Source organism: Lepidochelys kempii, chromosome 9, assembly GCF_965140285.1.
Source record: "Lepidochelys kempii isolate rLepKem1 chromosome 9, rLepKem1.hap1, whole genome shotgun sequence".
In the NCBI taxonomy this organism is placed as follows: domain Eukaryota; kingdom Metazoa; phylum Chordata; order Testudines; family Cheloniidae; genus Lepidochelys; species Lepidochelys kempii.
The window spans coordinates 61,805,518-61,819,227 of NC_136388.1; the positions used below are offsets into that span (position 1 = coordinate 61,805,518).

Consider the following 13,710-nt stretch of genomic DNA (forward strand, 5'->3'; position numbering starts at 1 on the left):
AAAGCAATGTAATGCACAGTATTCATTAATATAATGTGAAATACAAAAATAAATTCTGGTGTTCAATCAAACAGAGGCCAGCATATATAAGATGTTTGTAATTTTATTCAGTAGAAATGACACGTTTTTGAATAATGAATAATGAATACCAGCTCATCTCTAGTTATCAGTGTTGTTAGGGTCTCTTGGGAATACAAGCCCCGCAGTGTCTTTCGAGGGAATCTAAGTCATCTAAAAATTAAATACTCTTTCCCAACCATAGATGACAGAAAGGGATTTAGACTAGGGAAGTCTAACTTTGCCTGGATGAGGAGGAGAATGATGGACTCTGAGGATGGAGGTTTGTGCACACATTTTCTTGGGTTGGCTTCCAAGTTCCACAGAAAAAGTCAAAAATGAAGTTTTGATAGGAAATAGCTCCCTCCTTAGAGGTTTTACTGTCTATGTCCGCATGTCTAAGAAACTTTCAAAGCTTACATTCCATGCCGTTTCCGAGGGACTGAAGCATTATGTTTGTGTGTGACACCCCTTTATATGTTGGCAAAGATGTATCATATCTCAGAAGGGAAAAAAGCCCATTAGTATCAAAATTCTAGGACTTTAGATAAACTGATGGAAATTTCAGGTCAATCCCTCGGAGTCTGGAACAACCCAGAAAACTCCTTTGCCATATAGCCACCTAATGACAATTGCTACGTGTCAGGCCACTAGAAGCAGCAGGTGCTGGCCCCCAGCTCCAGTCCCGGGTTCCAGCCGTGCCATGGCAGGCGCTGGCCACAGGCACCGATCCCCAGCCCCAGCTGCACAGCACTGGCCACAGGCACCGATCCCCAGCCCCAGCTGCACAGCAGTGGGTTCCAACCATGGGGCTTTGGGTGCCAACCCCTGGCTCTGGCCACAGGGCAGCAGGTGCTGACCCCCAGCTCTGGCCATGGAGCTTCAGTTGCCCTCTGGCCCCTATTTCCTGCTGTGCGGTGGCAGGTGCTGGCCCCGGGCTCCAGCCATGTGGCCTTAGCCCCTGGCACTGATCCCCTGCCCCAGCTGCACAGTAGCAGGCACTGACCCACAGCTCTGTTCCAGGGCTCCGGCCACATGGTGGCAGCAGCTGGCCCCAGGTGCTAACCCCTGGCCCTGGCTGTGCAGCAGTGAGCGCTGGCTTCAGCCATGCAGGGTGGGCACTGATTCCTGGCTCCAGCCATGCATTTCTGGGCTCCAGCATCCAACTCTGGTCTCTCGCTGTGCAGCGGCAGGCACTAGCCATGGGCGCTGAATGACAGTTCTGACTGTATGGCAGCGGGCTCCGATCCCTGGTTCCAGCCATGCAGTTCCTGTCCAAAGCTCTAGGTTCTGGCCACGGGCACTGAGCCCCAGCCCTGGCTGCACGGCAGCAGACACCAGGCCCTGGCTCTGGCCATGCAACAGTGGGGCTCATCACCCACCCCCATCGCCCCAGGCCCCTGCTGCCTCCCCTGGCCCCGCATCCATCCCACCATCGCCTCCCCAACTAGGGCTTAATGGGTCCTGGGGCTTTCTGAGAAAAGTGATATTAACGAACATGGAAGTATCACTTCTGCCAGCAGACTTACTAGCTATCTGTGAAAAGTGATACTTCCATGTTTGTTAATATCACTTATCACTTTTCATAGCCTCCCAGGTAGCTACTAAGTATGCTGTGATATTAACAAATATACGAATATCACTTTTCACAGCAAGCCCCAGGACCCACTAAGCTGTGGATGGAGGGTGGGGGGGAGGGGTTAAAGGGGGAGATAGCATTATTTTTGTTATTGAGTCTGCCAAAAAACCCTACAAATACACATTATAATGATTTGGATGTGGATCTGTGCATATTTAATTGTTTTTCCTAAAGTTAATTAAGTATTTTATGAAAAAAGTGTCCGCGCAGCCACCAGTGAGAGTTGGTGGCCGCACTCTGAGGCCACCAAAATTTTTGTTGTGAGAACCCCTGGTCTAGATTTCTCCCTCCTTGGTAGCTAGCAGCGGTCCAATGGGAAAGGGCCTAGTGATATTAGAAATAAGCTTTGCGGCTCAAGGGTGTAGGGAGAAGGAGAGCAGTGGCCCACTCTCAGTGGCTGCTCTCCATCGATATATGTCTGAAGTTTATTTCAGAAGACTTGGATTCCCACAATTTTCCAACATGTTCTGTATTCAGGCGTTCAGGCAAGTTTCAGCACTTCTTTGATCATCTTTCCAATACCATCATAGACCTCATGGACTGGGGCGTTGCACATGAAGGCACTGGTTGTCACCAGCTTGTTGTTCACATCCACATGAATCTCACCTACGTGTTTGTTCACGTGTTTGCAGCCAAGTTCCTTCATGGCCTCTGCAGTCTTTGCATAGGGCCACCTAAAGGAAGAAGTGAGAAAAAACCAGGTGCATGTAGGTGATCCTGACACAGAGAGATGCTGCCAAGGCCTTAGATGGAAAGGATCCTTTCTCATTAGGTGCCCCACAGCAGTAGCTAGGCGTCTGCCATTGCTAAATAAATACCCCTCAGGTAAGAGACTACTGTGTGAAAGACAGTGTGTACTGTGGCAGAGAAATTCCTCAGAAGTCAAGGAATTATGCAAACTTTATATGCTCCCTCTTCCTCACTAAAGTAATCAAAAAGTCTCAGTAAATTTAAACATTAAGACTTTAGCGTCCCATGGTAAAGCTACAGGAAGCCCCCCTCCCGCCATGTACCTGTACTGGGTTATTGACCAACTCTTCTCAAACAAGTTAACTCTCCCTCAAACAGCAGATAGCACAATAGATTTCCTGCCACTGGGATAATTCAGCCCCAGCTTTGAGGCCCTTTACTGCGATGTTCTCAGCCTGATTAGCAGAGGAGAAGAGGTGTTGTGGCAGTATGTACCATAAATGACACAATGAGCATTGTGAATCAATAGCCTGGTGTCTTTCCTACCCTTGGGTTGTGAGAGAGGTGGACTAGTGTGCTGCGTTGATCCTTCAGGATCAGATTTTGCACTAGGGCTCTGCGACACTTACTTCTCACATTCTTTGTCCTGTCCAACTGTCAGCTCGCATCCTGGGAAGATTTTGGCTGCCAGGACTGGGGAGATGCAGCACATGCCAATGGGTTTCTTGGCAGCATGGAATGCCTTCAAAGTGTCCTCCACAACTTTAGAGACCGTGCAGTTCTTCCCCTGTGTTGCCCAAGTACTGAGGTTCTTAGCCACTCCAAAACCACCTCAGAATAGGGAAACAGGTTAAAAATAGGTGATTGTTTGAATATAGGATTTTTTTTTGCCAACTCAGCTATTTCACTAAAATGCTTAAGTGGACTTAGTGCAGTGTGGCATTTATCCATGGTCCAAACATATTTCAGTAAAACCTCAGCAAGCCACCACATCCTCTGAATACCTGCAGCTCCCTCTTAGGCCTGGCATAGCTAAGTCAGTTAGGAGTATTGGAAAAAAAAAATCACACTCCTGACAGATATAACAATGCCGGCAAAAAAAAGAAAAGAAAAGCAGAGACAGTTCCACCAGTTGACGAGTACCTTATTCAGTATCGCTTATTTAATTCAGGCAACTGGTATAAGCTGTCCTGGCACCAGAACTCTTTTGCCAGTATAAACTGCATCACTGCTACATGGGTTTGCTGATATAGCTCGACTGGTGTAGTTATACTGGCAAACTAGTACAAACAAGGCTGTAAGCCTTACCTGCCAATTACCGGCCAATAGAAACTGCAAAGAATCCTCGTGGTCTCTAAACAGAGTTCATCTGGAGATGTATTAGTGCTTTCTTCACCAACCCATTCTCTTATTTTTCTAAAGTTATGGTGCAACATGTTGCCAAAATAGTTCTCCTAATTAAATCCTCATCTAAGGTCTGATCCTGTGCTCACTGAAGTCAACAGCCACACTTCCATTAGTTACAACAGGTTCAGGAGTGATTGAGCTTTTCGTCATTTGCTCTTCCATTACCCCTCTGTGATTCTCCTGTCTGTGCTAATGGCTGTACCAGGTACATCTTGATGATATTGTCTACGAAAGTCAAGGAAAGAGAAGCATGGCAGGTACTGTGGTGGACCAGAAGTAGTGTGGCCCACAGACTAGAGCACTGAGGGGGTCAGCAAACATGTGGACAAGGGGGATCCATTGGAAATAGTGTACTTAGATTTCCAGAAAGCCTTTGACAAGGTCCCTCACCAAAGACTCTTACATAAATTAAGTTGTCAGGGGACAAGAGGGATGATCCTTTCATGGATGGAGAACTGGTTAAAAGACAGGGAACAAAGGGTAGGAATAAATGGTAAATTTTCAGAATGGAGAGGGGTAACTAGTGGTGTACCCCAAGAGCCAGTCCTAGGAGCAATCCTATTCATAAATGATCTTGAGAAAGGGGTAAACAGTGAGGTGACAAAGTTTGCAGAAGATACTAAACTGCTCAAGATAGTCAAGACCAAAGCAGACTGTGAAGAACTTCAAAAAGATCTCACAAAACTAAGTGACTGAGCAACAAAATGGCAAATGAAATTTAATGTGGATAAATGTAAAGTAATCCACATTGGAAAAAATAACCCCAACTATACATACAATATGATGGGGGCTAATTTAGCTACAACTAATCAGGAGAAAGATCTTGGAGTCATCGTGGATTCTCTGAAGACGTCCACGCAGTGTGCAGTGGCAGACAGTCAAAAAAGCAAACGGGATGTTAGGAATCATTAAAAAAGGGATAGAGAATAAGACGGAGAATATCTCATTGCCCTTATATAAATCCATGGTACGCCCACATCTTGAATACTGTGTACAGATGTGGTCCCTTCATCTCAAAAAAGATATCCTGGCATTAGAAAAGGTTCAGAAAAGAGCAACTAAAATGATTACGGGTTTGGAACTGGTCCCATATGAGGAGAGATTAAAGAGGCTAGGACTTTTCAGCTTGGAAAAGAGGAGACTAGGGGGGGATATGATAGAGGTATCTAAAATGATGAGTGGTGTGGAGAAAGTGAATAAGGAAAAGTTATTTACTTGTTCCCATAATATAAGAACTAGGGGCCACCAAATGAAATGAATGGGCAGCAGGTTTAAAACAAATAAAAGGAAGTTCTTCTCCACTCATTGCACAGTCAACCTGTGGAACTCCTTGCCTGAGGAGGTTGTGAAGGCTAGGACTATAACAGGGTTTAAAAGAGAACTGGATAAATTCATGGAGGTTAAGTCCATGAATGGCTATTAGCCAGGATGGGTAAGGAACGGTGTCCCTAGCCTCTGTTTGTCAGAGGGTGGAGAAGGATGGCAGGAGAGAGATCACTTGATCATTACATGTTAGGTTCACTCCCTCTGGTGCACCTGGCATTGGCCACTGTTGGTAGACAGGATACTGGGCTGGATGGACATTTGGTCTGACCCAGTATGGCCATTCTTATGTTATGTTCTTATGAAGTGAAACTTAGGAGGTCTGGGCTGTAGTTCTGGCTCTGCCATTGGTCTGTTGGGTGACTTAGAGTGAGTCCCTTCACCTCTCTGTGCCTCAGTTTCCCCATCTGTAAAATGGGGATAATGATACTGATGCTCTCTGTAAAGCACTTGAGATCTACCAGTGAAAAACTCTAGATGAGAACTGGGTATAATTATTTCCTCCTCTTCTCCCTAATAAGTACCTTCACTTCTACATCCAGTTAAAACAGAAGTCACATCAAATCACTTCTATGCCAAGCAGTCTATTAGTGCAGCTCTCCTAGTGTGCTGCTGCTTTTTTTTAGGGCAACAAATCCTTTTTCTCCCACCCTCCAAAAACCACCACCAACAAAAAAACTCCTCTTCCTGGTGACTCATGGTGGGGCCTCTCCAGGTTATGCCAATGGAGAGCTGCTCCCTTCCATGGGATCTTTAAGGAGATGTCTACGCATCAGCTGAGAGGGTGTTTCTCAGCATAGGTAGACAGACGCACTCTAGCTCTGCTTGAGCTAGTATGCAAAAAATAGCGTGTGGTCTTGGCGGTTCATGCTAGCCACTCGAGTACAATCCTGCCCAACACTCTGGGTACAGACCCATGCAACTAGCCTGTGCTGCCCTGGCCACACTGCTATTTTTAATCCACTAGGATGAGGAGAGCTAGTGCTTGTCTGCTTACCCATGCTGGGAGTCCGCAATCAGCCCTACCTGGTATGATCAGGGCATCCAGTTCCTTGACGTTCAGCGTGGCTAGGTCCTTGATGTTGCCTCTGGCGATTCTGGCACTCTCGACCAGCACATTGCGTTTCTCTTGAGTTGGCTGCCCTTTCACGTGGTCCACCACATGCATCTGCTCTACATCTGGAGCAAAGAACTCCCCCTGGGACAGATGAGATGGAAAGGTCTGTTATCTTAAGACTAACAGCTGGGTATGGTTCCTAAAAGCAGTATCAGACTTTGTGTAGTGAATGAGGGTGGTTTGGTTGCTGAGTTAGAGGGAATTTGACAACAACAGCAATATGCCAGTAGAGCTGAGCAACCCTCTGAGCTCAAATGCCGACCAGTGACCAGGCTATTGATATGATAGTCACAATAAGATTTTTTGATAAGATGATTGATATGATTATCACAATAAGATTTTTTTTTTAACTTCTTGGGCATTGGGTGGACTTTTTTTTCAGTGAAAATGCAGATTTGGTGACCTTGAAACATTGTGTGAATTCATGTTGACTGTCAAATTGTTTCAGTGTTTTCAAAATATAACATTTCAAGTTTCTGGTTTGAAATGACTTTTAATTTCAAAATTTCCTTTGATTTTATTTTTTAAATAATTTAAAAATGCGTTAAAATATTTGAAGCTGAAACAAAACATATCAGTTTTGTCAAAAAACATCATCTTGTTTGACCTGAAATGAAAATTTCAACTTTTTGATTTGCCAACAATTAAAAAAAAATTAGGGCTGTCGATTAATCGCAGTTAACTCACGCAATTAACTCAAAAAAGTTAATCACGATCAATCGCACTTTTAAACAGTAGAATACCAATAGAAATTTATTAAATATTTTTGGATGTTTTTCTACATTTTCAAATATATTGATTTCTATTACAGCACAGAATACAAAGTGTATAGTGCTCACTTTATATTATTAATTTTGATTACAAATATTTGCCCTGTAAAAATGATAAACAAAAGAAATAGTATTTTTCAATTAATCTCATACAGGTATTGTAGTGCAATCTATCGTGAAAGTGTAACTTACAAATGTAGATTTGTTTTGTTACATAACTGCACTCAAAAACAAAACAATGTAAAACTTTAGCGCCTACAAGTCCACTCAGTCCTACTTCTTGTTCAGCCAATTGCTAAGACAAACAAGTTTGTTTATATTTACGGGAGATACTGCTGCCTGCTTCTTATTTACAATGTCACCTGAAACTGAGAACAGGCGTTCACATGGCACTTTTGTAGCTAGTGTTGCAAGGTATTTACGTGCCAGACATGCTAAACATTCGTATGCCCCTTCATGCTTCGGCCACCATGCCAGAGGACATGCTTCCATGCTGATGATGCTCATTTAAAAAAACACTCATTAATTAAATTTGTGACTGAGCTCCTTGAGGGAGAATTGTATGTCTCCTGCTCTGTTTTACCCGCATTCTGCCATGTTACAGTGGCCTCGGATGATGACTCAGCACATGTTCGTTTTAAGAACACTTTCACAGCAGAAGTACACAAAGAAGGTACCAATGTGAGATTTCTAAAAATAACTACAGCACTCGACCCAAGGTTTAAGAATCTGAAGTGCTGTCCAAATTCTGAGAGGGACAATGTGTGGAGCATGCTTTCAGAAGTCTTAAAAAACAACACTCAGATGCGGAAACTACAGAACCTGAACCACCAAAAAAAATCAGCCTTCTGCTTGTGGCATCTGACTCTGCTTTGGATCGTTATTGAGCAGAACCCGTCATCAACATGGACGCATGTTCTCTAGAATGGTGGTTGAAGCATGAAGGGACATATGAATCTTTAGTGCATCTGGCACGTAAATATCTTGTGATGCCGGCAACAACAGTGCCATGAGAACACCTGTTCTCACTTTCAGGTGATATTGTGAACAAGAAGCCGGCAGCATTACCTCCTGCAAATGTAAACAAACTTGTTTGTCTGAGCGATTAGCTGAAGTAGGACTGAGTGGACTTGTAGGCTGTAAAGTTTTACATTGTTTTATTTTTGAATACAGTTATTTTTTGTACATAATTCTACATTTGTAAGTTCAACTTTCATGATGTTAAAGAGATTGCACTAGAAAACTTGTATTAGGTGAATTGAAAAATACTATTGCTTTTGTTTTTTACAGTGCAAATATTTGTAATAAAAATAAATATAAAGTGAGCACTGTACACTTTGTATTCTGTGTTGTAATTGAAATCAATATATTTGAAAATGTAAAAAAATAAAAAAATATTTAAATAAATGGTATTCTATTATTGTTTAACAGCATGATTAATTTTTTAAATCACACAATTAGTTGTGATTAATTTTTTAATCACTTGACAGCCCTAAAAAAATATTTCTTGTTCTTACCCAAAATAATATTTTTTGGGGGGCTTTTTGAAATTGCCAGTGAACCAAAAAACCTGTTATTCTCTCAGCGCTAATCTGAGCTAGTGTCAGACAAAGAGATAGGACTGCCCCCAGCCTGTTCATTCCTTTGAAATAAGCATCACCCAAGAGACCAGGTGGATGAGGTAATCTCTTTCATTGGACCAACTCTGCTGGTGAAAGAGACACACTTACACAGAGCTCTTCTTCAGAAGTTGGTCCCTCTACTAGCCTGGGACACACATGGCTACAAGTTACAACAACACTGCAAACAAGTATCACCTGAGGCTGTCCTAGGTAAGACTGGAGTCTGGAAATGGCCAATGCTAAATGGGCTCATTGTTTCACTACTCCCATAAAAGCTCCCATACGACACAACTAAAATAGTGACCAAATTCTGCTCTCAGTTACACCAATGCAAATCCAGTATAACTGCTGAAATTACCCTAGTCCAAAACTGATGTAATACCGTGGAAAAATCAGACCCATTGACTTCAGTGGAGCTATACCTCTACACATCTGGAATAGTTTCACACAACTTAAAGGGGTTACTCCAGATTTTCACTAGGGTAACAGAGCAGAATGTGGCCACACTGCTTAGGCTGGGAGGGAAAAAGACTGAGCAGCAATGCCCTTCTCCCCAAAAACCAAGAACAACAAAGGCTGGAATCCTCTTCCAGCAAGATTGTTACAATTTGTTAGATGCTGGATTTTCTTTCAGTTAGAAAGGTTTTCTTCTTTCTAAAGGAGGGTCAAAAGAGAGCTGGAGCTTCAGTTCCCCTGTATCACCCTGGGTAAAAGTTCATTACAGTACACTAGCTCCCTACCAGTAAGGGGAAAAATAGTCCTAACCTTTATGAAGGAAAAGTTATACCAGTTTCCTCCATCAGAGGGCTCCTTAGGTTAAGGGATGAAGAAGGGACCGGCAGCACTCTGAATAGTCTTTCAGTTTTGTGTAAGAGGGAAAGTGAAAAATACAGGAGGAAAAAAACAAGAGGAGAAAATACAGTTGAAGAAAGAGAGAGACAGACACCTTTTTTTGTAAACAGGAATTGAGAACGTGAACCTTGAAATCTTTGTTAGATCCTTAGCTGATGTAAAAGAGCATTGTTCCATTGACTTTAATGGAGCAACAATCACTTATAGAAGCTGAGGATTGGGCCCAGATTTGTCCCCTGCTGGGAGCAAAGGGTGATCTCAGGCAGTGTTCTTGCACTCAGACAATTTGGCTACAGTTACTAATTCTGTATTACCAGCTTCTTGCTGCCTGCTATGATTTTCTGTTTCAGACTAACTGGCAAGAGCCCTTTCAGTGGCTTCTGTTTTTATTTTCTGCTTCAAAAAGGAATTTAAAAAGCAGGTGTGGCAGCTGGCCACTTAAAAGAAACAGAGAGAGAACTGCAGAAGTGAGCAAATGTCTAGGCTGAAAAGAGCACTAGAACTGCAGCATAGCAGAGGAGGACATATTAGGGAAATTGCTTAAAGAGATTTAGATTTTGTATACAATTTGTATACAAAGAGATTTGTGTACAATCGAGTCCAGTCAGTCCAAATTCTACTGCAAGAGTTCTGGGTGCTAAAGTGGTGAGCTCTGGATAGAAGAAGAAAGGTATAGAAATAAGAGACTACCTAGAGGTTTTCTAATCACATTCCCGTAGTGATCAAGTTTCTGGGTACACGAATACAAGTACAAGTACACAAATCTGGGTACAAGTACACAAATCTTGATAGATAGACAGTCTCTTATCTAGATTTTTGTACTGCACCCACCACCTGATCACTAGGGCAATTTGATTATCTCAGCAGCAGCTGGAAATAACACCTAAGGAAACTATGACTTACTGCTCCAATGATTCCAAAAATAATTTCTGCAGTGGAGGAGATGGTAAAGAGCAGCCCAGGGCAAAAGGATATATAGCCAAGATAGACCTGGGCCCCAGAGCCAGAGTGCTTCTTACCTGTGCCCCCTCTCTGCTGAGATGCACCAGCACGGCAGAAGACTCATGGATTTCACTGCCGTCATACACCCCGCAGCCGGACAGAACAATGGCTACCTTCTTGCACATGTTCAGACTCAGAGTAGGTGGATTCTCTAGGAGGCTGGAGTTGCTGTGTCTCTCTGTTCACTGCCCTGAGCCTTTTATAGCAGGAGATCCCGCCCCAGGACAAGGTGGGGCCGTATGGGCTGGACAGAGCCCTTTACTGGTAGGAAGTTTTCTATTTCTCCAAAGCAGGCTTTGATGTGTACATAAATGTTGTGCAATCAGCAGCTCCTTGTTAGCTGTCCTTGTGCATTGGCACAGGGGCAATTCCCAGCTAGCCGGAGCTGTTTGTTGGTTACCCGTGCTCATCTTTCCTTTCTCAATCGATTATCAATTGTGTTGCAGACTAATGCACAGAGACTTTTATACGTATAATGGCATGTAACAGAGCCATGCACTCGGCCAAGTGCACCCGTCGTTTAAATCCACTCCAGTCAGTGCAGGGACACCAGGGATGTACTTTTTAATTTTTTTTGCCGCACAGGCAGTGTTCCCTTTCCATTGTTAAATGTCCTCTGTCTCTAAGCTCAGTCTCCACACAGCAGGCTTTCTACAGACCGACACGTTAATTCTCTGGCCTTTGGGCCATGAATTTAGACACAAGGGGCTCGGTTCTCTGAACCTTCACACTAGCTTTACGCTAATGTAACTCCTCTGACTGCAGTAAAAGTGGTGTTATAGAGGCAAGGGCCAGGAAAAATCCATCAACCTGAGCAATCATCATTATGATACACCCACCATTCTTTCACTTTATAGGGATGCTCTCAGCATGAGGAGATGCCTACATTTCCATTCCTTAAAGGCAGGTAAGTCTCGTGCAGCATCCCTAAATAATGTTAGATAGGTTTCAGAGTAGCAGCCATGTTAGTCTGTATTCGCAAAAAGAAAAGGAGTACTTGTTAGATAGTCTCCTGAGATTATTTATGAAATACCTCTTGTTTGGGTCTCTATTGTGATATAGCCTTTCCTTAACAAAAATACAGTTTGGGGTGCTAATTATCTACTACAAGTATGTACAGGGTGCCCATCACCACAGCATCTGTGCCTGCAGTTATTACTGGCATACTTTAAAAAACAATGACACCAGGCACTATGTGTTCATGGCTATTCCATTTATAAACCAGAATAAGCAGCGTAAACATTAGAGACGGAGAAAAGTCCAATTAAGGTCCATTTAATCCCAATGCACATTTGGTCCCTACGCTGCTTTTACTAAACCCAATGCAGGCAACCTGCATGATGGGTGTGGAAAAACCCAGCTGGTATCTATGGATGCAAATAGTGTGCAAATGCACTCCTTCCTGGTTTAGATACAAAACTGCCAAGTCATGCTGTAGTTGAAAAAATAATTAGTTCTTCTTCCTTCAGACAGTTAGATGGAGTCATATTACTGAGTAGATATAGCATGGGAACGGTGGCAGATCCAAACAAATCTAGTGCACACTGCAAACATAATCCATTTGCGTATGTTACAAACTGGCCGAGCTGTCTCCCATTTTACAATACCTCCCCATGCTAAATGGTGCTGATGCCACTGCATACCTGTTTATCGTATATTAGGGCCTGAGCCAAACCCTGTTAAAGTCAATTAAGAATGGGCTTGTCTACAGATGGAGTGACTCCAGAATAGCTATTCATGTATTCCAGAATAACTACTCTTGGTTAAGAGTGCCTTACTCAAGATTATTTTAATCCACTTTGGGTAAGAGTGTCTACACATGGAGTTATCAGGAATAGCTATGGCACTTTAAATTCACACTCTTCGTTAATCTGAATTAACTTTCAAGTGTAAACAAGTCCAAAGGTATCCCACTGACTCGAAAGGGCATTATGCTGTCAAAGAGGGGTGAGTATAATTAAATGTAATCATTGCCTCAGGCGTTTAATGAAAACCAATTTGGGAGCAGTAATGGGGAATTAAACTGCTCTAGAGGGGAGATTCTGGGATGAAGCACAGCACAGAACTCGGAGCCTTTAAAAACACTAACATTTGGTCATACTCAGCTGTTATCATGACCTCAATCCTAAGAAGTGCTGAGTGCCCCCAATCTAACTAAAGTCAATGAAGATTCAGCAGGAGCTCAGTTCCTCACAGGATTGGGCCCTATGTTAGTAATTATGTAGATGCAAATCGGTGGGAGGGAGTGTTTAACTGCTGGCCAATGCAGTAGAAATTTTCCCACAAAGCTCTATTAAGGCCCCTGCTTATCACTGTTTTCTGACCAACTTCCACTTGATGTGTAACTAACATCACCACTTAAGGCCATATCTGGATTTGATCCAATAGACACATGATACACTGTGAGCACCTGAATTGCTGTTTGGTTCTGGTCTGTCTGAGCGTCTTTGCCTTTTGTGGCTGTTACTTGTTCTGCCATGGCCCCCTCGCTTCTCTTGCAGGCTGTATTCATCAAGTGACTCCTCAGTAAATGTGTCTCTGAGACTATCCTATCTGTTAACTCCTCAGACTAACATGACATTGCTTTTATAAGACAGACCGTCACATAATGGACAATGGTCTGACCTGGCAGCTACTTTCTTGTAAAGAAAATGTGACGTTCTAATGCAGATCGCAGCTATTCTTGGCATTTAAAATGCCTTTGCCGAGCAGTTCATAGCCCCCTTCATACTCCCACTGGAATTTAGGATAGCTGTCCCACACATCTGGCCATCCCATGAGTATCCGTATACAGGACTTCACCCTCTCCCATTTTTATGCAGTGCCACGTGCTTTGAGGAACATTTGGAAGGGTAACAACCATCTTCTCCAGTTCTCTGCCAGGTTCCCTTTTGGACTGGCTTCATGTTGGCTAAGATTTAGTTTTCCGCTAACCCCATGTCAACACAGGAGTGCAGGTAAGACTGGAGTTCGCTTGACAGGGCTCAGAGTTACAAGGGTTAAACCCCATCATAGGCCAGGGCTCCAGTACCTGCTGTTTCAGTGGTAAAGGCAGTGGGGCAATGAAGACATTCTTATTGTGGGAGAAAAAGACATAGGACATCCAGGCTGGATGGAATTGTGTCCTCTTTGGAGGGCAGCCTGCAGGGGGCGGCATAATCGCATACCCTTGAGCAGGCCTGATTCCATCCAGCTAACTACAGCAGTGCACACACCAGCCAGTGTTGGCAT

General features: G+C 43.4%; 1 protein-coding gene across 1 annotated transcript; it reads right to left on the reverse strand.

Moving 5' to 3' along the window:
• Positions 1–85: 85 nt before the first annotated feature.
• Positions 86–10,660, reverse strand: LOC140917563 (glutamine amidotransferase-like class 1 domain-containing protein 3, mitochondrial). The gene is made up of 4 exons (XM_073360678.1): positions 10,497–10,660; positions 6,143–6,314; positions 3,016–3,217; positions 86–2,370 (listed from the first exon to the last, which is right to left on the reverse strand). The coding sequence occupies exons 1-4, from the start codon at positions 10,602–10,604 to the stop codon at positions 2,178–2,180; spliced, it is 675 nt and encodes a 224-aa protein (XP_073216779.1). The 5' UTR covers positions 10,605–10,660; the 3' UTR covers positions 86–2,177.
• Positions 10,661–13,710: the final 3,050 nt, after the last annotated feature.